General features: G+C 40.0%; 1 protein-coding gene across 9 annotated transcripts in view; it reads left to right on the forward strand.

The window, feature by feature from the left end:
* Positions 1–26498, forward strand: part of LOC131038316 (pentatricopeptide repeat-containing protein At3g06920) — a 120562-nt gene that overhangs the window by 80890 nt on the left and 13174 nt on the right. For all 9 annotated transcript variants that reach the window (XM_057970686.2, XM_057970685.2, XM_057970688.2 and 6 more), the window contains one exon: positions 16339–16416. In XM_057970686.2, the coding sequence (XP_057826669.1) occupies positions 16339–16416 (78 nt within the window). The remainder of the gene's footprint in view (positions 1–16338; positions 16417–26498) is intronic.

A 26498-nucleotide genomic window follows, 5' to 3' on the forward strand; every position in this document is an offset into this window, starting at 1 on the left:
TTTTGTTTGTGTCCAGATTCAACAAACTTCACTTTGGGAAGGTGAAATTCATCAAATATAGGTGTTTCCTATGATTGCGACAAGTTTAAATGATTGATTTATTGAAGTTGCAGTTTGTCTTCAGACATTGGGCAGCCATTGTTGGACCTTGGAAGGGTGTCTTCAAACTTTAAGAACTAAAAATCAGACTTTTCCACACCCTTTTCCAAGCATTTTCAGAATTGTGCTATACTTTTGGGCACCATTTTTGACATTTTTCTGAGTATACCAGGTTGTCTTCAGACTGAAACTTCATTTCCAGCCACATAGTTGTGCCTAGATGTGACCATTTCTGAGTTTTGAAGGTCAAAATAATTCAAATGCAAGCATGTGACATGGCTGTGACCACTTCCAGCCATTGATATTCATCATTTTCAGTGTGTTTTCAGACTTTTTGGAGCCATTTTCAGACTTTCAAGGGTGTATTCAGGCTTAAGAATCAGAAAATCAGACTTCAATACACCATTTTTTGAGTATTTTCAGGCATTGAAGGGCGTATTCAGACTTTGTCCTCAGAAAATCAGACTTTTATTACAACTTTGATATAAAAAATCAGTCACTTTCTGAGTGTTTTCAGACCTCCAAGTGATATTTCCAGACCTGGACATTCATTTTTGGGCTCCAAATACTTGATTTTCTGAGTTTACATGGATGTCTACACACTTAGCAATTATGATCAGACTTATCCTAAGTCTGAAAATTGGTTTTCTTGAGGAGAATTTTCCAGATTTCAATCCCAACCTTCATATTTTCCAAAGTTGGTGTTACAATTTTCTAAGACTACCTATCACATGTTGGGACAAATGTCAGGAACAAAGTCTCGATGGTGTCCGGATTTCCACTTCATGGAATGGTGATCCAGTCAACACAATATTTTCAAGGACAGTGAGTCTGGATGAGGGTCGGATTTCCACTACAGGGCGGAATTACAAAGGAAGGAAGTTGTCCAGATAGGCATCAAATTTCCACCAAGTGAAGAATGGACAAGGATAATGCGGATGGTTTTGAGGAATGATCAGTCCATATGCGGATGGATTTCCCACCAAGGTTGAAATCAAGTTTATCACATGGGTGTTTCATTCAATGCTTGTTTGTTTTGTAGGATTGTTACGAGGAAAGGAAGTACGATGATTAGGGCTTGAGGTGAAGGAGGATGCACGCAATGAGGATAAGGAAGATCAACACTTCAAAGATTGGATGGGGATTTCCGGATAGAGATTCTAGAAGGCGAAGGTGAGGACTAGATCAATCATGAAGAAGACTTCACTTTGATGGTGAACAAATGAAGGAAAGCAAGTTCAAGAAATGAACACAAAGGATTTTACATCAAGAAATCCAGAACTACATCAAGGAATTTCAATATCAAAATGTGTCAAGGAAGGAAATATTTCAGGATTCCAAGATTGGGAAATTTTCCAAACATAAGGAGGGAACAGTTCATAGAATTCCTTAACATAAGGATGGAATGCAAAGTATCATAAAGGATTCCAAACATTGTGAAGATGAAGAATGTACAAGGCAAATTGATTAAGTGTGGAAGGCAAGCTGAGGTGGCATCCTAGTCACTATTCGTTCAATCAAAGGGTACCAAGTCAACATTCATTCAAGGAGGGAATAGGTGACACATGGCGCTACATCAAATATTATTTATCTTACCTACCCTCGTTTCTTATTGGCCAATGTAATGGTGGTTGTACAAACCCTAATTAGGGTTTTATCTTGTAATCTTGGCCGTTGATCTTGAATCAATCTGAGCCATTCATTTCTTTTGAGGCTCTATATATGCCTCATTGTCTCTCATTTGTAAGGGAGAGTTTTTGTAGAATTGTTGGTATATGCTGGAACTATTTGAATCATAATCATTGTTCAATTGTTGGTGATTTTGCTCTTCAAGTGTTGTATTTGCATTCATGGTTCTCAATTCCTCCAAGTTAGATTAGAATTTATTTTCATGTATGTTAAATTGAGTGAAAGATTTGTTGAATTTATTTGTGTGGAATCCTTAATCCATACCACTAGCCTCTTGCTGCTGGTAAGTGCGCCTTGTGTGGTCAACTGGAATTTAAGTGAGCTTAACTTCAACTATTACGCGTCCCTTGACAAGCATCAACTTGGATGGTGTCAACGTTTGTTTGCCCTCTCGGGTAAATGGTTAAATGCAGAAAGTAAATGCATAGAACATAATGGAAATATATTAAATAACCAGCCTCTGTATTAATTCCATAGTCCATGTGCAATAAGTGCTTATAACATTACATTTGACATGACTAACATGATCCCACTTCGAAGAAAAGGTACACAATATATAATACCCGAAAGGGTGCGACACAACCGTCGCAACTCCAACTACCTACCTGTCGGCTAACTAACTGACCGCCGTAACTCATTATTACCGACGACAACATAAATATAATATAACAACATAACATAATGATTATTCCCGTCAACATCATCCCCCCCAAGAAAAGAAGTCGACTCCGACGACTTAATACAAAATAGAGATGAACGACAGGAACTACTAACGCCAGTCGGGCCCGGATCTTATACACTTGCTGCGTCCTCGCCTGAAAACCCTTTTCTGCTACCATCCGATGCTCAAGTGCGGATTTCACCAATATTGCTTCCTTTGCCATCACAGTCCTCCTGTGCCTAAACCAAACTTGTTTGCAAAACACGTTTTTCAGTCTCAGCTTCCACCAACTGCTGCTCAAATGATACTGTCTCCCTAGCCAATTTGTCCTCGATAGCCACCCGTGCTGCTCTCCCGGCATCCAACTCTTGGGTATGCTGAACTAAGTCTCACGCGACTATTGCCTCCAACCTGGTGGTCAGCTCCTCCCAAGCCCTCTGTGCATCCACCACGGCAACCTCACGTCCAACCGAGACATACTCCGAGTTCCTCAAAGCGTACCAGTCATGCCTGGAGGTGGCCACAACCCGCTGGCACAAAGGCTAGGAGACACCTCAAATCCTCCATCACACTCCCTAAAGGCTAAAAACTGAACTGAATAACTCCCTGGTGTCGTACGACTACGCGGACCTGCAAAGCCTTCCCTCAAACTCTGTTTGTTCCCAACCTCCAAATCCGTCTCCCTCTACGGCTTATGGCTTCCCTGCCAATGCTTAGCTGCGGGCTTCTTTCTCACAATACGGACAACCACAACACTTCCCGTGGTCTTCTGTAGCTCAAAATAAACTGGGGGTCTGGGGGCAACGCCCCCAGCGGGGTTGAGGGGCAGCGCCCCTCGCGGGGTCTGGGGCAGCGCCCCCGCGGGGTTGAGGGGCAGCGCCCCTCACGGGGTCCTGGGGCAGCGCCCCAAGTGCTCTCCCTGTCGCAGTATAGGGTGGGGTCGAGGGGCAGCGTCCCCGCCGCCAACACCAATTTACAACCTTCAGAACCCCACAAAAGTCCATGGCGCGCATCATTTCTGTGATATTTTATGATGTCAAAACCCTTCTTCTACACTCCAATATTTTCAGCGTCCTGGCTTCAAACTCCAGCAAATCATTTTTCAATCCGTCGTCGTTGTTTTTTTTTTTTTTTTAGCACTGTAATTTCCCCGATGGCATCCCGGCCATACAACCTTCCTGTACGGTCAACAACAGCACTGGCACCTCCGATCGTGCGGTCAACACCCTCCACCGTACGACTGTGTTTGTTTGTGCGGGGGCTGCGTTTGTCTTCGTGCTCCGCGACAGCAGTGGTTTCCATCGCATGGTGGTGGACGTGCGACCGTACGATGGTTCCACCGCCGGTTTTGCCACCGTACGATGGTTCCACCGCCGGTGTTGCCACCGTATGATGGTTCCACCGCACGGTGGTCCCACCATACGATGGTTCCACCGCCGGTGTTGCCACCGCTCGGTGGTTCCACCGTCGGTGTTGCCATCGCACGGTGGTTCCACCGCCGGTGGTGCTACCGTGGCTTTCTTCTCCTTTTTTTTCCGTACGGTCAGCTAACCCGTACGGCCATACGATTTTTTTTTAATTTTTTTTTTTCTGCCAGAGAGTCTTCTGCTGGGGTCCCCTGTCTCTGAGATCGCCCTTCATCCTTCTCGGTTTTCCTCGCCCAAAAGTCTCCTGCTTTTGTCCCGTGCCTCTCGAGTCGCTTGCCCGGCCTCTTAGGTCCCCTTCCATCCTCTCGGGTCCCCCTTCGGGCTCTCGGGTGTCCGTCCGGCCTCTCGAGTCCCCTGCGCGCTTCGCGTGGTAGGGTTTCAATTTGGGCCCGTTGGTGGCAAGTCTATTTTCAATGGCCATCAGAAGACCTGGAGCCACAAATTCTACAGGGACCACGACCTCCTTCCCGTACATAAGAAGAAGAAGAATAATAAAGATTTTGAAGACTGCGGTCTTCCACACAGGGTTCCAATTGTTGCCAACACTCTTCAGATTATCTACGTTGCCAGGGTTTGGGGCATCTCCCTTCCAATATTCTTTGTATTCCGATAGGTACACCTCTGTTGGTTGCTCTGGTTCCTCTACTTCAAGCCTATAGCTTTGAAACATTTCGTAATCCTCCATTTGCCAGTGGAAGAGCCCGTTAAGTGAGCATACCTCATCTTCAGAACATCCCCCCAATTCGAGCACCCCTTCACTATTTGGCTCCATCGCGTTCTTGCCCTTGCTTTCATCAGGACCCCCTTCCCCTTTATTAGAGTCCTCTGAGTCCGAGTCATAAGAGGCGAGCTCTTCGCCGACATCTTGGGTGTGTAGGTCAATGGGATATTTCCGCCCTCCCTTCTCCATGGAAAGTGTATTTTTCTTCCAGTTGTGGTTTACCCTCGCGTTGATCAACCACGCTCTCCCCAGGATGGCGTCATAGCCTTTCTTCTTCGAGGGAATAACCACGAAATCTAACAAGAATGGTTGCGTACCAATTGTCACTTGCTGGGCCATCAACAGGCCGAGTGGCTTAATGCCGTGTTGGTCCGCTCCCACCAGGTTGAATGTGGGTGGCCATAGGGTGGGCTTCCCCAGCCGCTTCCATGTTTCTTCTGGTAGTACATTCACCCCAGATCCACCGTCCACAATGGTGTCCTTCAGAATGGTCCCACGGATACCCATTTCTACCACAGCTGGGTGTCTACCACTGCTCAAGGCTAGTAACATCGGGTCAGTCAAAGGGCTGACAGAAACCTCCACCTGTGGTGTACTCTTCGAAGCGGTGGCGGGAACCCGTACCTGTGGTGCACTCGACGATGCGGTGGCGGGAACCCGTACCTGTGGTGCACTCAACGCTGCGGTGCTTTGCACATTGGTGAGGATGGCAGTCCTCAATTGTGGCATAGAGTCTAGAAGGTCTTTTACCTTTATCGGCACCTCCATCTGCAAGATTTGCCCAATGATGTTATTTTCCGCTTCCGTACGGGATGATGTACTCGCCACCTCGTTGTCCCGTCGTTCGGTCGTCATCTCACATTCAATATTGGCCTTTGCCTCCCATAATCTCTCCTTCTCCGTACGGGGGTCGGGATAAGTGGCTTTTTTCATCTGGGTGCGGGTGATCGCCAGTACTTCTTTCTCACCAGTCTTCTTAGCCTTCTCAATGTTGAGGAGATTAACCCCTGCCTGCGGGCAATTTGCGTCCTCATGGTCGCCTGGCCCACACCAACGGCAGAGGTGCTGAGGGGTGGCTTCCTTCGTGCAATCACGGGCGAAGTGCCCCCACTGATTATAGGCCCTACATTGGATAATTGGCCGGCCCTTGGCGTCATACTGGATACGGCTTCCGTTATTGTTATTGTTGCTATTCCTTCCGCCGCCGCGTCTGTTGTCCCAGTATCCTCCAGATGATGCCGTTGTGTTAGTATGTTGGCCGGTACTCGCTGGTGCGGATGTTGTGGCCTGCTCCGTGAACAGCACCTGGTTCATTTGCGTACCTCGGGTTTTCATGTTGTATGGGCACTCCTTGGTAGAGTGTCCCATCACTTGGCAAATCTCGCAAAATGCCTTCTTTTGGCAAGTACCCTTTGCGTGCCCTTCCTCTTTGCACTCAATGCACCATATGTCCCCTTCGTTCCGACCCGTGCTTCTCATTATTTTGAATTCTTTTCTCATTCGCTCCATGTCTTTCTGGAGCGCTTGCACCCGTTTGCCAGCCTCGTCGGCGCTGCTGCTTTCCCTGTGAAGAGTCATCATCCTCGGATGAGGATTTATTACTTTTCTTCTTCTTTGATGTTTTGTGTTCGCTCTCCAGGTCCATCGCCCTATTATAAGCGTCGTCATATGACGTCGGGGGTACAATTTTCATCTTCCTCCGTAGGGAGGATTTCAACCCTTCAGTGAACCATCGTTTCTTCAATCCATCTGCGGGTTGGCTTTCCATTTTACCCAAGAGTTCTTTCAGCCTCCGACTGTATGCCCGTACTGTCTCCCTGGTACCTTGTTTGGTACTGTATATCTCCGTTACAATTTCATTGTCATCGCGGAGCAACCGAAACTCCCCCGTGAATTCCTTCTGTAGATTGGCCCACGTGGCCACTTTTTGCTTGTCCACATCGGAGTACCAATCTATGGCAACTCCTCGTAACGTGGCTGGGAACTGTTGTACCCAGTCATTCTGGTCTGTTACTTCGTTGGCGGACCAAATGGTTTCACATGTACGACAGTGCCGTAAGGGGTCTTCCTTGCCCTCCCCTGTGAACTTTGGCAATTTTTGTTTACTCGCCATCCCACCGTTGGGTCTCGCTCCTCTAATTCCTTGTGTGCTTGTACTTGGCGATCCTCTGCCTCCTGCAACTGAACCTCCACTCGTGGGTCCTCCGGAAAAAGTTGCTGACACCGAACCAAACAAATTGCCTCTCGTACGGTATCCTTGTGCTCCCTCGGCACCTTCGGTCGTACTGTCACCTTCCGGTGTCTCCCTCTGGTTGGTTGTCTCCCTCCGGTTGTCCTCTGAAATGGACAAATTCTTTAGCAAGTCTCTGGTAGCGTCGATCAAGTTTAGACTTCGCCTTGTTTGTTCCACCAACTCTTCACGGCTTCTTACCCTACGGTGGTATTCTGGCGAACTGTAGAGTTCTCCTTCGGCACCCTCCGTGACTCCTTCTGGCAGCCCTACAACAGTGTAGACAGTGTAGTTCTCTCCGTCTATCTCTGCCTCCGCAACCTCCGTGACACCTCCTGGGTTCCCTTCGGGCAACCCCTCGGTCGGTCGTCCCTCGGCAAGCTGCCTTAGCCTATGCCTTCTTTCTATCTGTTGTCTGAGATTCAACGCTGTTTGTGCCACTTCCCATTCGTCACTCTGTATCTTTTTATTTTTGTCCTTATTTAGTCTAGTGGGCATAAGTCACTTCCATACACAGCAAACACATGCCATGTACACAAAAAATCTTTTATTATTTTTATTTTTATTTTGCCTTTCGTCCACAATTTATATCAGCAGTGTGTCGGGATTATTACAAGATTCAATTTCCTCCTGGCCTGGCGCCATCTCGTTCCGTTACCTGTCGGCTGTTCTCTTCGTAGCGTTGCAGGATTTGTTGTCGTCGCTCTTCCTGGGCAATCTCCTCTAGGTGGGCTTGTTGTGCCAGCGATGCCTGTGCAAGCAACCGGGGGAGGTGGTTCATCAACCGGTTTACTGCTGGGCTAACCTCCAGCGCTGTCCACACGGCACTTGGTGGGATTTCTGCCTCCGCCGCTTCTCGTCGAATGTATGTCTGAATGGCTACCTGGAGCAAAATTGAAAATTCTCGCGTTGCTGTGTCTTCTCTTGTGTAAAGTTCTGTCCGCGCGTCGTCGGCCTCCGGGTTTGCTTCACCAACGGGTAGGCCCATTGTGTCTGTGCGCCATCCGTGTCTTCTGTTCCCGAGTTCGTCTAGGCAACGGCACCAAATGTTTGCCCTCTCGGGTAAACAGTTAAATGCAGAAAGTAAATGCACAGAACATAATGGAAATATATTAAATAACCAGCCTCTGTATTAATTCCACAGTCCATGTACAATAAGTGCTTATAACATTACATCTGACACGACTAACATGATCCCACTTCGAAGAAAAGGTACACAATATATAATACCCGAAAGGGTGCGACACAACCGTCGCAACTCCAACTACCTACCCGTCGGCTAACTAACTGACTGCCGTAACTCATTATTACTGACGACAACATAAATATAATATAACAACATAACATAATGATTATTCCCGTCAACAACGTTTGATGGTGATAGCTTGAAAATCCTTAAGTATACCTTAGACGATTGCACTAAGCTTGTGTCAATACCTGATTGTGAGACTTTGCCTGGTTTGATTCCACTAAATCCATTCATCATTTCCTACATTCCTAGGTTTAGAATAGATTTCCTGAACCCTATTCCTTTTGCCCATTTTTTAGTAAGAATTAAGTCCGAAGCTTCATTGCTAAATCCTAAGTTATCGACATACTTATCTGGATCCATTATAAGATTGTGCATTCATGTACAACTTAAGTCCCCTTGTGATTCCAGCATTATCACATCAAACCACTAAACTTATCCACACATCAAGACCTGACATTTCGTAACCTTGGAGTTGTCTCATTTGATCGCGAAGCATAGCATATGAGAGACTTTGTTCAAGAGAGGATAAGATACCTTGGTATTTTATTTTGTGTTCGCATGTGCATAAAAAACACATCAACAGGACTATTGGAGAAATTGTTCCGATGACTATGAGGTCCGACGGCTTGAATATTCAAGGTTAAGTGTGCAGCAGATGCAACTTTATGAATATTGTCGGGTCCCAGATCAAGTGACAGATTTCGGCAATTGCTTGCAGGTTCAGGAGTTTGAGGCAGTAAAGTACCTCTTGCAGGGCATTGATTGGTCTCAAGATCCGATTACTGATTTTGAGGTAGTTATGGCAGCTCCAGGGAGGTACACCGATTATTGGTTACACTAGCAGATTGAGAGACTAACCCATGAAGGAATTCAATTCATATACCATATGATGGGTAGTCTCGATTCCCAGTCTTCGGAAGATGAGGGAACCTCAAGTGCATTGAAGGAAGAGGTTGAGAAATCCGAAAAGAGGAAGAAAGCCAGAGCTAATAGAGGGACTCAGGCATAAAAAAAAACTAGGAGGGAAAAGATCCCTATTAGAAGGCCAGAGGTCAGTTCATCCTCCAAAGACCCCAGTTCGGAGGATGACGTAGTTGAGCTTGACTATATACCTGCTCCGCCCTCCCAGAGCGATGTTGATGCATTCGAGGCTAATAATCCTCCGGCACAAGATGAGCTAGATGTAGAGGTAAGGATCATTGGTTCTAGTGAACCTGGAAATCAAGCTGAGGAAGGAGAAATTCCGCCTAATCAAGAGGCTGATATGCATGAACTCACCCAGGGGAGTCAGCATGAATTACAACTGAATAGTGCCGACAAAGATGACACCACCATCGAAGGAGAACGAAAGGCGGATGAGACCCACGAGCCCGACAGGACTGAAGAGCAACCATCACAAGGGAATACCCGACAATTGTTCAGTGAGGTTGGGGAGAACTCAACTATAAGTAAAGGGTTGGATACTGCATCCGTTCCTTCTATGACAGATCAGTTGCAGATAGGCAGTGAGCCAGCTGAGACCTCAAAGGAACAAAGTAGGAATTTGGCCATAACATCCGGGCAGACCATACCTCAAGACTGGTTAGTTGCTCGTGCACAGCAGAAGGAGTCACCAAGCCACCTATTGACTTGGAGGATATTTTCTCTTGCATAGGGGAAACAAAGTCCAAAGGGAAGAAAAAGCCTAAGACCCACTCCCGGATCACCAAGGATGAGCAGAGGAACCGCACCATCCATATCGCTACCCCGCTTGTCGATAAGCCAGTGGATCAAATTGTGTTGGCCGATTATAGCATTACAACCGTCCCGATAGGGCGAGCCACCAAAGAACAAGAAAGGGAGGAGTTCAAGGACTCTGTGCAAAATATGCTCAGGCAACTCGACGAAATAATTGCTGAGAGAAACATGTACCGAGTTCGTGCTGAGCAGGCTGAAGGGTATATTGATCACCTGCTAAAACCATTGCAACACGCCCCTGAATCCCACATCCCCCCATTGGCATTGGCACGAAGGACTACAACAGAGTTTGAAGGAGTACGTGATACCGCCAAAGCTGTCAAGGAATGGATTCGAGACATTAAGGAAAAGGGAGAACGAATCATTGAAGATGTAAAGGAAATGGCCCGCCACCGAGAGACCATTCTGGTCAAATTGTTCAAGGTAAAGAGGGAATGTCTCAGGGTTCATGAGGTGGTTGGTACAACTCTTCCCCTCATGAGGGCTCTTTTCTGAACCCACGCGCAGATTCCCACATTGTCCGCTATCCTGAATCTGTATGACATCGGCATCTTTAAAGAATGGTATTGGACTGCCACCATGAACAGTGAAACAAAAGATACCATTAATAAAGAGCAGGCGGAATGTGAGGAAATCTTGAAAGACATGAGGGACCTTGGTGGAAGGATCCTCCGATCAATGGTTCTGGGCTGGAAAAATAGTTTGTTTGATGACCTGGTGCAACCGGACTGGGAGGATAGATTGAGAATGGATAAGGTTGCATACTCCACAGAGGACCTGGAGTTTGCCAGTGGATTGCATTCAGACATTTTATGTTTTGAGGCTCATCGGTCCGACTGGAAGGAAGGGTTCAAGCATGTAGATCGTAATTTGGAGGGTATGCAATATAAAATACGCCATCCTCCTATGCCTCAATTCATGGTGCTGTTCCAACTATGCATCAAATTTCAAGACTATTTTCGGGCAGAGTGTGCAGCAGGTCGGGACCTCTGGAAAGAGTATTTGCAAGGTGAGGATGAATTTCTAGAGAAAGAGTCTACAACAGAAAAGGACAAAGTGCTTTCATAAAGTGCAAAATTCTTTTAAAATCTTAAAAACCACTTTTTGGCCATAAAGTTCATTTCTAACTGCCAAAACAGTTGTAAATCTTGAGCTCCGTGCATGTGCACTTTTTGAGTTGCTTTTTGGTAGTTATTAATTAGCTTTTTGGGTAGTTATTATTTCTTCTTTGGTGGTTGTTGATATTTTGCCTCCCATTTATGGGCATGGGTACTATGTTGTATTGATGAATCTAGGCCACTTGTTTTGTTTTAATCTTGGCCATTCATCTAAGTTTTGAAACTCTATTTAAAGGGGTTGGTTTTCCCTTATTTTGAAAAGAAGTCTAAGATTGTTGCTGAAACTCTGGCAAAATTCATGCAAAATTAATGGAAATTAAAGCTGTCTTATTTCTTTGTGAGTGCATGGTCTCCTTCTTCACCATTTAATATTCTTGTTATGCATTTTGCTTTCAGATAGTATTTTTGGGATAATATTTGATAGAAACCTTGGTGTTGATACCATTAAGGATTGGCTGATTGCCATTTCCCCCTGCATGGTTAGTCTGAACCCATTTATGTGTTTAGTTCAGTTGTTAAACATCAAATGAATGGATGTCAAGTTCTGCATTTATGTTTAGTAGCATGAAAATTCAACTCCCTTTGAAGATTGCACTAGATTTTACAACATTGTGCTTTATTAGCTAATAATGTTAAATCTGGTTTTTTTGAGGTTTCCGTCTATTTTCCTGAATATGTTATCTTAGATAGATTAATTAGATATTTTCTATCTCTTTTCCCTACCCTTTTTCCTTTTCTTTTTATCGAAAAAAAGAAACCATACAGTCAAACTGAGATAGTATCAATCCAAGCAAAATCAGATGATATAGGACTGTTGAACTTTAGGGAACTCGTTCGAAACCGATTCTGTCTAACCTTAAGTCCCCTTTGTGTTTCTAGCAAAACACATCAAACCACTAAGCTATCCTGCAGTCAAGACCTGACAACCAAAACATTGAGGTAATCCCCATTGATCAAATTCACACAGCATTAGGGTTTTCCTTATCTCAAGAGAGGATAGGATTCTTAGCATTTCTATTCTGCATTGGCCGGATGAAGTAGTAAGTTCAGCGACTTTAAACACATCAACAGATAGCAATGAAGAAGATAACTCAAGAATCATTTATTCAATCTCAAAATTACCCACTGCAAATGAAGAAGAAGATCCGAATAGTGTAGGAGGAATCAAGTTGGATAGTGACAATGCTAGCATAGATAGTGGTGTAGTTCTTGATGCATGTATGCAAGATGAACAAGAGTTAACTTGACAAAAAGTATATGGGTTCCAGAGAGCATTCATGATACTGTTATCACTTGAACCTTGCACCCCTATTTGCTAAGCTATCAACTTAGCAGGCTTGTGACACATGGGAACACTCCTAAGCTTGTGGGTTGCCTAAAACTTGGAGTGAACCTCCAGAGAAAGCTGGTTCTTAGCTGGTTATCACCTAATTTTAGCTATTCTAATGACTTTGCTGAGTAAAGGGTAAGAAAGATTGCATGAATTGAAACTATAATCTAATGGGTGATGCACCAAAGTGTTCTACCCAAATATGTAAAATCAGAAATAACAATTACACAATTTTAACTAAGCAATAAGATAACTTGCACAAACTCCAATTGTATACCTTTCATAGACACTCTACAAGAAGGTTATTTTTGCACCTGATTTGAGAAGGAAGAAATAAGCTTCACAACCCTAACAACTACAACACAACACAACTTGTAAAAATCTGAACAAGGCATGATTTTTCTGCAAAAGATACTTAAATAATAACAAAAACTACAAGTGATAAACTTCACAAAATAGTAGTGTTAAATCACCTAAGTGCATACAATATGTCAGAAACAAGAGAAGGCAAACACCTATATATTAATCTTAAAAGGTAGTCTGATATACAAATCTGGAAAAATGAGTTACAAATCTCTCTAAGGAGTAAAAAACTCTGCAAAATGAGTTACAATAATCCAGTGAATGAAAATAACTCCTTTACAAATGAAGACTGAAGGTATATATGCTTTTTCCAACAGCTGTACCCCATCAAGTAAACCCTAATCATCTTGGTCCCTATTTTTTAGGGTCCAAAACAAGTCTAAAACTGAAAGCACTTGAGCTAAAAGTCAAGCCACCCCATGCCCTGCCATTAAAGCTCTTAAATGCCCAATAAATGACCCCTAAATATCTCTCAACAGGCCTGGAACTCCTCATAAATGCAAAAAAAATATCATTGACTTCCTAATAAATGCAAATAAATATCTAATAAAGTGATCTTTTTATTTTATTAACACTTTATCAAATATTCATTTTATTCCATTTGTACATTTAAGTCAAGATATTAATAAATGCAAATAATAAAGATATCTAATAAAGTGTTAATTGATTAATCACTTTAATAGACAATTTTATTATTTCATTTATTTAAACCCCTATACTTTCAATTTCCCGCATAAAAATAATATTTATTAAGTGATTTATAAATTTATCATTTAATAAATATTAATTACATGGATATTATTTATTAAGTGATAAATTTATAAATCACTTAATAAAGTGATTACACTTTCCAAAGGAGATACAAAAATAAATTAGACCACCCCTAATGCTTTCACGGGAGATAAGTTGAGAGGCAAAAAATAATAAAAAGAAACAAAGGCAAAACAAAAGCCTAAGTTCAAATGATGTATTTAGGGGAAAATGAAACCTAAAATATTTCATTTCATTCCATTTGGCATTTTCTATTTTGTGCACTCTGCTGGAAGCGACGCCCATGAGGGTTTGGAGTTTTCTGGAAGAAAACACAGAATGGAAGGGCATATTTTGACAATTTTTTATGTGCTGGGTGCCGCCATGGCTGGACTTCTCCATATTTTGTCGATTCTGTGATCTGGACGTGATTTTTTTTTTTGTGAACTGGGCGCTACCATGAGAGCTTCCCCTTTCTAGGTTTCGAATGAATAAATTCTGGAAATAATTTGCAGATTTTTCTGGAAAAATGACTGGCCGCTTCAGGTGTGTATTTCCTCAAAAATAATAAGTCGAGTTTTGAACATTTTTCTAATGAAAATTACTGTAATTCTTCTGCTTGCTGTGTGTTGCTGTTCTTTCAACATGCTATGCATCAAATGTTCCACTTTTGAACTCCATTATTGGCTGCAAAAATTACCAGCAACCATGTGTTCATTGCCTTTGTTTGTATTGAAGGTGTTGTGCTTTTCGACTGGTGAAATCACGTATTTTCCCTTACTGAGCATACATTGTGCAGGTCGTGGCTTGATCCAAGATTCATTATGGCTGCACTTTGCATTATTCCTTTTGTGCTTTATGTTCCAGATCTTATGATGACTGCCTTTTTATTTACCTTGTGGTAAAGACTGTCTTATTGCATTCTAAATTTGATTTTGCTTGTGGATATTGCTCTTGCATAGCTTAAACTCCATTCTTCATGTTACGTAGCTTCCTTTTTCATGAGCCTTTTAGGATTGCCAATGGCTATGCGACCACTTTGCTTCTTAACCTATTCATCACCAATGTAGTACTAGAACTGCTATTACCAGCCTTTGATGATGATTTAATTCTTACTGGATAGTGCAAACATGATCTTTCTTCTATATAATCCCTGCTCAAAGTGATTCTCATAACTATTATTACAGTCTTCTGCCACTGCTCTTGGGGCTGTCACACCCTTGGCATGGACAGTAATACTTTTAACCTCCATGGCTCTTGACTGTCAATTTAACCAGTGAGCTCATGTTATACTAATATGGACTGTTCTAGATGTTTGGATTGCATTGTCTCTATCGTGAACTCTTTATTGTATTTGCTGCTTTTATTGTATTTGCTGCTTGATCTTTATTGCTCCAGTGTGGTGGCTGTCCTAACCATTTCATTTGCTGCTTGAATTTTCTTTATGTTCCCTGCACTGTGCATTGTTGTTTCTTGCTAGAATATGCTTGATTCAAGACACTGTCCTCTGTAACTCCTTGGCTGTAGTTGCTCTATATGTATTATGACTGCATCCTTTGGTTTTGAATCTACTGTTATTTCTGATTTCCATCTCAGATTTAAGGTTCTATATGATATTCATTTTTGTATTGGCCATGAGACCTCTTAAATGGCTCTTATGTTTGATCTTGATGTTCTGTACATGCTTTTAGTAGTCACGAATAATGTACAATGTCTTTCGTCATATTATGATTGTCCTCAAATAGACTGTCATCTCTTGGTTAGCATTTCTCCTTGTTGTCATACTTCAATTGCAACATTTGATCTTGCTTGCAGCCCCTCTGTGCATGTATGACTGCCATCATTTGACCACTATCTTTCTCTGCTTTGGTGTTGTCCATGATTGCATATTGTTACTCTTCTCTTTGTTGTATACTGTTATATGACTATCAAATGTGAAAGGATGCTCTTTACTGTTATTTGCATTACTTGCTCACTATCCTGGGAATTCTTTTGAGAGATCAGCACCTTCCACATAGTCAGCTGTAGCTGCATATGATTGTCATCATTTCTAATACCACTTTATTTGAAGGTTGAAGGAGATATTTGGCTTCAAATCCTTATCACTGTTCTAAAGATCTATGATTACACTTAATTCTGTAGCATGTGTTGAATGATCAAAACATTCTTATTTTTGATAAACTATTACTCCTGTAACAGTTGAATTTCTGAGGTTATCTTTGAAGTTTTGTGGTAAACCATTGACAACCCCCCATAGTTGCTCAACTACAACTTCCACATGGATATATACAAAAATGTACTTCTCTGTGATTCATTGAATAACCTAACCTCTTGACCTCTCATCTATATCTTTGATCACTGTTCTAAGGTGTTGACTGTAAGCATGTGTTTTGATCCTTAGATAGGACTATGGCTGACTATATTGGTTACTAACCATGCTCATCCTTCTAACTACAATTATTATGACAAACATGCAATCTTCCTTACTCCTTTTGTATGTTGGTCTCCGTGAATGAGTGCCCCTCGTTTATGACAGTATGCTGGTATTGACATTTAGGATCCTTATGTTCCTATCAGCTGATTGCCATGAGCGATAGGTACTCCTTTATTGTGACTACCGTAGGGGACGGGTAAAGATTGTTGCATCTTTGTTCTAATAATCTGCCCTTAATATCACAACATGTTGAGCTCAACCCTTGTGGGAGCCCATTTTACCCCACATGCTGTAATAATTACATTGAATGAAGTAAACAGTAATGAAACTTCACCTGTATCTGCAAATTGAATGAACTATTAGACAAAACTATTAGTTTTTCAGATTTGTTCTTTGTATTCTTCTGGTACATATAATGATTGGACTGGTACAATGTAGTATAGGAGTAAATTGTGCATGTAATGATGATGTATATGCAAGGATATGGTATCCCGAGCTCTAACACAATTTTCTCCTATCTTTTTTAGACACTTGGAGTAGCGGGGTGACTTCTGCAAAGGAGCTGGAGATGCAGCTGCTCGACTACGGGGGTTTGTCATTACGAGGCAATGATGGATCCTTTGTCTTTGGTTATATTTCATTTTTATATGCATCATTTCCTTGTATAATGCATTATGGTAGTCATTCCCACGGCTTGGGTGGGAGCATTTCATTTGACATTCATGAATAAAGAAAATGCCCTTTTAAAATATGCAATGTTGTATGGTTCTTCTTGGTTGTGAACACTTGCATGGTATTCATTTGGTAGCATCTCTCTTGCATGAAAACTTGAACATAATCAGATGCACATTTTTAAAACTTTTAGTGCAACTGCTATCCCAGCTCTACCTAATTGAGCCGGAAGTGAAATTTAGGTAACAGATACAAGGCCAATATATAGCCTAAAATCAATGGAAAATTATTAGTCAATCACTCCCCCACAAATTCTAAGCCAAAAGAGCACATATACCCACAATACCTTAAGAATTAGGCATCAAGAATGCAAGGGGTATAGAGAAGAAAAATATCAAATAACAAAGTGCTGGGAGTTTTGTTGGACGTTTTTCTCAAAAGATGCACCTGTTTAGGAAACCATTTCCATTCCAGTTAAGTATCTCACAGGAGGCTATTAAACCATGTCAGGAATCCCAAGAGGGGATATGGACACCTTCCAACAATCTCCCCCTCAACATTACCTGAGGGGATTCGAACATGTGATCCCACTTTGATACCACTTGTAGGGGGCTGAGCTGGCAGTGTAACCCAAAAGATGCACTTGTTTAAGAAACCGCTACTATTCTAGTTAAGGATCTCACATGAGGCTGTTAAACCATGTCACGAAACTTGAGGGGAGACACTCAACACAAAGCATTAAAAGAGGGAAAGGGAAACCTACATAACAAGGTTTTGCAAACCTCACATACACATTACTTCCCGTAGAAGTTGATAGCAACAATTAGATATGAGTTTGAACTTCTATTTCCTCAACCTAACTCAAACCCTAATAACATCAAACAAGGGATTGGTAAAATAAAATTCAATAAAACCATAAGTTGACCACCTATACTATAATAATATACTTGTATCATAGTGTATAATAACTATATAATAGTATATTCAAGATTCACTTGTCGGAATAGAGCCGTAGAAAAGCTAACAGACCGAAAACCATGGGAAGATGGAAAAACAGCTACAACATATAATACACTTCCCTAACTCCATGTATATAAATATAGAGAGTTGTTGTTACAATAGTCCATTCTGCTCTTACATTAGTTCTCTATTCTCGCAGTATGCTATACTTACACTTCAAAATGCTCGTATTTCCTAGCTCCTGCACAATAATGGCAGCTACGGTCCTTGTTGATATTTCTTAGAAGCCATGACCTAAATATAAAAAGTTAGTTACCATGAGCAATTACTTAATTTATAATCTATTTCTATTCTTAAACTTATCTTACAATATTTTTTTGCTGATGATAATATTTATTTCTACCCCCATATCTTAATTTTCCTTTTTGTTTTTCAGATTTCACTTGATGCCTTCTCCCATGGAAATGTCACACAATTTATATCTTTGTTTTGGGGAGACAGAGAGACACATGCTTTGCTAATCATCATCCCTTTTGCAAGGGACATAACTCTTTCCACCAAGCACTGCCTACATTAGACAAAATGTCCCTAGATAGAATCGCTGCCAATACCCATAAGGGTTTGTTGCCAAGTCATGCCCATTAATAGTTTTTGTTAGGGAATTAATTTCCTACACCCATTTTAAAGGCAGTGGCTGCGACTAAATGCTGCAATTGATCCATTGAAGCCTCCATGGCGGGGGCATGATAGAGAGTGATCAATCGGATTCTCCCTTTCTTGATTGGCTTTTTTCAAAAGAGCAGGAGTAATTTGTTGTATGCCAGTAGTAAGGGTGCAGTGTATTTGCTGTTCTGAGTCTATCTCATTCGCCTTTGTGTCAAGTGTTGATGTGTTTTTTATGACACCATGCAACACAAAATAAAATACTGAGTATTCTATCCTCTCTTGAACAAAGACCTCTCGGATGCTAAACTATGTGATCAAACGAGATGATTCCAGGGTTCCAATAATCAGGTCTTGACTTTGTTCATTGATAGACTCAGTGTGTGATGTGATTTTGCTGAAATCACAAGGGGAGTTACATTTTACTTGAACTTTGCTGGAACATGGAATCTCAAATTTACTTGAAAAAAAAGGCAAAGGGATAAGGGGTGAGAAGGACTACGCTACTCCTAAGATCAATGATGAGGATGAATTGATGATTGTTAAGAAGATAGACAAACTCCCTAAAATCAAGTCTTGCTTCATCATGATGACAACTACATAAGACTGATGCAATCTTCTAAGGAAATGGAAGATTTTCACATCGCAAAGACATCATTCAAATATCCAATGTTGGCACAATTTGAACAAATATCCACAATCGAACTTAGCACAATTAATGAGGCTTAGGCTAACTTTACAGTGTAGCTTACAATCAACAAACTCCAAAAAGTATGAATCAAGGAATTCATCACAATATCTTCATAGGCATCCACCATGATCAAGGAACTTTATTTAAATTTGAGAAGTAACAAAGAACCACGCAAAATGTGGAAACACAACACATACATCCACCATAACTTCAATGAAAGTATTGAATTGATTTCAACATAACTTGGCAACAATTACAAGCTTCCTCCTCCTACTCTACTTCTACTTCTAACTATTGATCCACTATTATCTATTGTCTATTAACCTTTACAATGAGAAGAATGAGCCTTTTATAGAGAGTTCATTACATTTCAATGTCTCATATAGATTCTCAAATCAATGGCCAAGATTATACAATAAAACCCTAATTCGGATTTGGTACAACAAACTTCATTCGACCAATGAAATAATTACATTATTTGGGACATATGTCCATCTTTGAGCTCTAACCAATAGGAATTGACGTTAGGTACATAAATCAATATTTGATGTACTGCCGTGTGTCACATGTGTAGTTGCCCTCTTCACAGGATGAACCAAGTACATTGAATCTGGATGCGTTGACTTTGAATGATGTGATTGGTTGTTGATGACTAGGCACCACCTCAACTTGCCATGTAGATCATCACAAAGTGTTTGTGATGGGGCAATATCTCTTGATACTCAACATTGCAACTACCTAGTGTGATGTGGTGATGATCATATTCCCAAATTGCATCGTCTAGATGATCAAGCCTGTTAATGTTTTGTAGCTTTGGTCAAATAATTCTAATCGATGAAATCAAATGCTTAATTGGCCTATCAGTCTTAAGCATTTGATATCTATCCTCTACAAGTATTAATCCATTATTTGCATTATGTATTTAATAAGATTCTTGTTTAAATATTAATCTTGAAATATGATTATGAATTAATCATATGTATATATCTAATAATGTATAACTATACATTATTAAATATACACATATAATTAATTTGATTATATTAAATGACATTTAATCATATGCTTATCAATATTTACTATCAATAAGATTATGTGTGTTTAGCAAATCATATTAACAATGTAACAAATGCAAATTGGTTATCAATAATTATGGACTGCATTACATTACGTATCGGCGTGTTCTTACACGGCCAAGAGACATGTCTCTACGTGGACATGATCCACGTAGAGGCATGCCTCTCCGAAGGCATGTCTCTCTCCTTATATAAGGAGGGAGACAATCGTATTGTGGACGTACAAAATAATTACAGTGCAAAAACAATATCGACTGCCTCCCAGGATATTGCAGGCCATTTGCTGTTGGAAATTTAATATATTAATTGATTCTATTTCATGTAAAATTGCAATAAGATTAATATCAGTTTTAATTGATCATTGTACAACAGTTCATGTTAAATTAATTGATGTACAAAGGAATCCTTATATTGATATAAGAAGTGGAAATTGCATTAATAAGATTTAAAAGATCCTATATTCAAATCTGATATAAACATTCACATGGTATTGGAGCTAGTCTAAGGAAGATCCAATCAGATTTAAGTCTAAAGGTAGTCAAAATTTATCATTTGAATTTATTCAAAACGCATACTCTTCTCCTAATGACCAAGAGTGTTAGATTCGAGGATCGTCTCGAAGGCGCCTCTAACTTTGTTTCATGGAAATTCAGAATTATGATCACATTAAGAGAGCAAGAGTTAGAAGCCTTTGTAGAAAAGGAAACAACTATATTGGATGAAGAAGATGAGAAGAGACAATGGATAAAGAACAACAATAAGACCATGAAGCTGTTAGTAGCAGTCAAGGATCACATAGTAGCTATAATCTCCAAGTTAGATACATCATTCAAAATGTTCTCAACATTAGAATGCATGTGTGAAATAAACAATACTAGCAGGGCTCTATCACTAAAACAAAAACTTCACCATATGAAGATGAACAAAGGAGAATCCATTACATCGTATTTCATGAGGATCATAGAATTAAAGGACCAACTCTCCACCATTGGTCACCTTATAGATAGCAAGGAGCTAACTATGTTAGCATTAAATGGATTACTTGCTTCATGGGAAGGATTCATACAAGGAATTAGTGCTCGCTCAAAACTTCCAAAATTTGATCGATTAAAAACAGATTGCATTCAAGAAGAATCTAGGCTAATTGCAAGGGGGTATGTTCAAAGCCCTATCAATGAAGACATTCATGTGCTAAACTTCTCTTCACACAAAAAGGGAAAGAAAAAGAACGTCAAAAGGAAGGACAAAGATTCAAAAGGAAAATACTCATCCAAGAGGAAGAGGGATAGAGGAAGAGGGATATGACCAAAGTACAATGCTTCAGATGTGACCAATATGGGCACTATGCCATAAAGTGTTCGGACAGACCAAGACCTCAAGCCACTGTTGCAGAAGCTAGAAAGTCAAGGATAGAGAATGATTCAGAGAAACTTGTGTTCTACTCAACTCTTTCAAGTCAAGTATCAACTAACCCTAATACCCGGGTAATTGAGAGTGGAGCATCACGCCACATTACTGGATTCAAAGAACACCTTGATAGCCTAATAAAAAATTCTGATGCGGAAGTAACTATTGGGGATGATTCAAGTTATCCTGTAAAAGGAATTAGGACCTGTACTATAAACCTAAATTCAGGCATCTCCCTTCAACTCACAGATGTATTATATGTCCCAGGGATAAAGAGAAATTTTGTCTCCATTTTAGCACTTGAAGACAAAGGATATAGAATCACCTTTATGGAAGGAAAGGTCTTGGCATGGCCTAAGAACTCAACCATCAAGAAGGCCTATACTATTGGAGTAAGACATGGGTGCCTCTACAAACTTTGTATTTCCTCCTCTCAAGCTTTAATGCACGAGTCAACAAGCACAAGTGAAATTTGGCACAGGTGGTTAGGACATCTTCATTTCCGAGCTCTCCCTTCAATTGAAAAAATGGCGATAGGTCTACCTAAACTAAAGCAAAATCATGAAGGAACATAAAAAGGATGTGCTCGAGGGAAAAACACAAAAGGTACGTTTCACACCAGTGATAGCAAATCTGAAAATGGATTAGAAATTAGTCATTCTAATTTATGTGGACCCATGTCTGTAACCTCTTTAGGAGGATTTTTGTATTATGCTATCTTTGTAGATGATTTCTCTAGGAAGACATGGATATATGTTTTTTAAAATGTAAAGAGTCAGAAGAAATCCTTATGAGATTTAAGGAATTCAAGGCTCTAGTAGAAAATATATCTGGTAAGTGAATTAAAATACTAAGAACAGATAATGGGGGGGAATATACTTCAGATAACTTTAAAAACTTTTGTATAAATGCTGGGATTAAGAGGGAGTATACAGTTCCTTATAATCCTCAACAAAATGGAGTGGCAGAGAGGAAGAATAGAACTATTGTAGAAGCTGCTAGAGGTTTGATGTATGATCAAAACTTAGAAACTTCTATTTGGGAGGAAGCCTCTAGTACTGCCGTATATGTACAAAATAGAAGTCCTCACTCTCTCCTAGATGACAAAACCCCTGAAGAAACCTTCACTGGAGTTAAACCTGACATAAGTAACCTAAGAATCTTTGGATGTCCAGTCTATATTCATATACCTAAAGAGAAAAGATCCAAATTAGAACCCTCAGGCAAAAAGGGCATATTTGTAGGTTATAGTGAAATATCTAAAGCCTACAGAATCTATATACCTGGACAAAGATAGATTGAATTAAGTAGAGATGTTATATTTGAAGAAGATATTGCTTTCAAAAAATCTAAAAGTACTCAAGAGTTAGAAGACCTAGAATCTGCTCTAAACATGGAAGAGGATCTTGCTCCTGAGATTCAGAGGGAGACTCAAGAAGTAATATAAAATGAAGGACAAAATGAGCTCATGCATCCTACAAATGAAACAAGAGGTACTCATATGAATCGAAAAAGGCCACTTTGGGCAAGAATAATGATTCAAGAAGCTAAAGACTATGCAACACCACAGGGGACCTTCAGGGAAAGCAAAAGACCTCACAGGTTTTCCAACTATGTTGCCTTGATGAGTGAGATCATCAAATCAGAGCCTTCCAGTGTCAAGGAGGCCATTGAAAATCAAGTATGGAAGGATGCTATGACAGAAGAGTATTAGTCCATCATTGAGAATGATGTTTGGGACATTGTGCCTCGACCTAAAGACAAATTAGTGGTATCCTCAAAATGGCTTTTCAAAATCAAACATGCCGTAGATGGCAGCATTGAGAAATACAAAGCATGATTTGTAGCCAGAGGTTCTCCGAAGGAAGGGATTGACTATGAAGAGACTTTTGCCCCAGTTGCCAGATATACTTCTGTTAGAGCTGTCATTGCCATTGCTGCATCTAAAGGATGGAAGATTCATCAGATGGATGTGAAGACAACTTTTCTGAATGGGATATTTGAAGAAGAAGTATACTTAGAGCAGCCTGAAGGGTTTGTCATACATGGAAATGATGTATATGTATCTCGAGCTTGGTATGAAAGAATAGATAAATATCTTCTGGGCTTAAACTTCTTCAAGAATGATGCAGATCCGAATTTGTACTTCAAGGTAATAAATGGTGAAATGTTGATTCTCATTTATATGTTGATGACTTATTAATTACAGGAGAAGATCACCTAATTGCCAAATGTAAGCAAGACCTTGCTTTAGAGTTTGACATGAAGGACTTGGGTCTTTTGCATTATTTCCTTGGTTTAGAAGTTTGGCAACAAGTAGATAGCATCATCCTAAATCAAGGAAAATACACTATTGACATTCTGAAAAGATTTGGAATGATGGAATGCAAACCTATGTCTACTCCTATGGAAACAAACTTGCACAAATTAAAGGAAGCAACAACAGAATCAGAATTTGTAGATCCTACCTTATACATGCAAATTATTGGATCCCTAATGTATCTGGTTAACACTAGGACTGACATTTGTTATTCAGTTAATGCACTTAGTCAATTTATGTGTGAACCAAAGGAGATACATATGGTTGCAGCGAAGCATATTCTGAGATACCTACGTGGTACTATTGGGTATGCTCTTAAATATACTAATGTTGATCTAGATCTTCATGGTTACATCGATTCAGATTGGGCTAGAAGTGTGGTAGATAGGAAGAGCACATCAGGGTGTTGTTTTAGCCTAGGATCAGCTATGATTTCCTGGATCAGTAGGAAACAATCCTTAGTAGCATAGAGTTCTACAGAAGCCGAGTACATTGTAGCTTCCATGGGAGCAAGGGAAGCAACATGGCTAAGGAAATTCCTTGTAGGGTTGTTTGGACAACCTTTGAATCCTACTATCATCCATTGCCACAACCAGAGTTGTATAAAGCTTTCAGTAAATCCAGTGTTTCATGACAGGTCTAAACACATTGAGATTCCTTATCACCATGTTAGAGACATGGTTGAAAGGAATGTGATTCACTTGAAGTATGTTAGTACAGGCGAACAGACTGCAAACATTCTCACCAAACCTCTATCCAAGACAAAGGTTGAGCACTTTCGGGATAAACTTGGTATGGTTGGAAATATAAGTTAATTTGAGAATAAAATCTAAATTATTTAAATTTTGTTGTACTAAAAGGCGTTTAATGTGTAAACCCTTTGTCATGTGTGAGACTCCATGACTGCTTGGGCCCTGTGAACATTTTTGAAAGATGACGATTTTTCAAAATGAACACTTGTATATGGTTGATATTGTAAAGTGACAACTTTGCAATATTTAACATCACTATCATGCTGGATATCATGAGACTTGATATCTATGAACATGTCATGTTAGTTAGCATCTCTGTAGATATTATGGTGGGTATCATGAGACTTGATATCAATGGATAACCATAATAGTTGAGATAATCATGGTTGATATTATGTGACGTAATATTCATGGATATGCCATGATTTATATCCCTATGATAGGTATCATGTGACGTGATGCCAGTGCACATATCATAGTCTATATATATATATATTTATGAGAGTCATGGCAAATATCATGTGACTTGATATTTGTGTACATGCCATATCTCTCAGATATCATGGTGAGGTGATATTATTGGATCTACTACGTTCTGGATAGAATTAATCCTCCCTAGCTAAGAGGGAGTGTTAATGTTTTATAGCTTTGGTTAGATAATTCTAATCAATGAAATCAAATGCTTAATTGGCCTATCGGGCTTAAGCATTTGATATCTATCCTCTACAAGTATTAATCCATTATTTGCATTATGTATTTAATAAGATTCTTGCTTAAATATTAATCTTGAAATATGATTATGAATTAATCATATGTATATATTTAATAATGTATAACTATACATTATTTAATATACACATATAATTAATTTGATTATATCAAATAACATTTAATCATATGCTTATCGATATTTACTATTGATCAGATTATGTGCGTTTAGCAAATCATATTAACAATGTAACAAATGCAAATTGGTTACCAATAATGGACTGCATTACATTACGTATCGGCGTGTTCTTACACGGCCGAGAGACATGTCTCTACATGGACATGATCCACATAGAGGCATGCCTCTACGAGGGCATGTCTCTCTCCTTATATAAAGAGGGAGACAATTGTATTGTGGACGTACAAAATAATTACAGTGCAGAAACAATATCGACTGCCTCCCAGAATATTGCAGGCCATTTGCTGTTGGAAATTTAATATATTAATTGATTCTATTTTCATGTAAAATTGCAATAAGATTAATATCAGTTTTAATTGATCATTGTACAACAATTCATGTTAAATTAATTGATGTACAAAGGAATCCTTATATTGATATAAGAAGTGGAAATTGCATTAATAAGATTTAAAAGATCCTATATTCAAATCTGATATAAACATTAACAAAGCCTTCTAGCTTTGATTAATTCTTCTGAAACCATCTGCTTCCTTGTCTACATTTCATCCTTCCATCTACAATCCTCCAAGTTATGATGAAACTACACCTTGATGATATTCGATGTAATCCTTGTGATCTTGCATTATTTTCCATCCTGAATTTCTCATATTAGATTGCCTCCTTGTCTTGACATCCTCTTGAAATGTGGAACACGTCTCGAAAAGTAGACTTTGACTCTGATCCTGTTGTAGGGTCTTTTGATCTTCATTTGAATACCTTAATGTTGTTATGCATTGTGTACCTTGTTGAGTTCCATCACTTAACCTTGTTGTGTAATCTTGAAATATTTCCTTCTTTGATGCCCTTTGATCTTGGAATTCCCTTCCCTTGGATTTGGATTCCATTATTGTAATTCCTGACTTCATGGTGTGGAATCCCCTTGTGATACTTGCTTTGTTCCTGAATATCCTAACAACCACTCCATACTAGCTTTAAATCTTGGATTTCCGAAGGAAATTCAAGATTTTTGCAAACTTTCATCACTTCATTGCTAAGCCTTGAAATCTTGATGCAATTGTATCCTTGCATTTAGGTTATGATGTTCCTCCTTGCTATGACTTAACTTCTTCATGTTGTTGCAATATCCTTCATGTTATGGCATCTTGATCTCTTCCTGTTGTTGGATTATCCTTCATGTTATGGCATCTTGATCTCTTCCCGTTGTTGTAGAGCCCTTTACCTTGTATTTGTTGTTTTGCT

The sequence above is a fragment of the Cryptomeria japonica genome, chromosome 6 (assembly GCF_030272615.1).
Source record: "Cryptomeria japonica chromosome 6, Sugi_1.0, whole genome shotgun sequence".
NCBI classification, from domain to species: domain Eukaryota; kingdom Viridiplantae; phylum Streptophyta; class Pinopsida; order Cupressales; family Cupressaceae; genus Cryptomeria; species Cryptomeria japonica.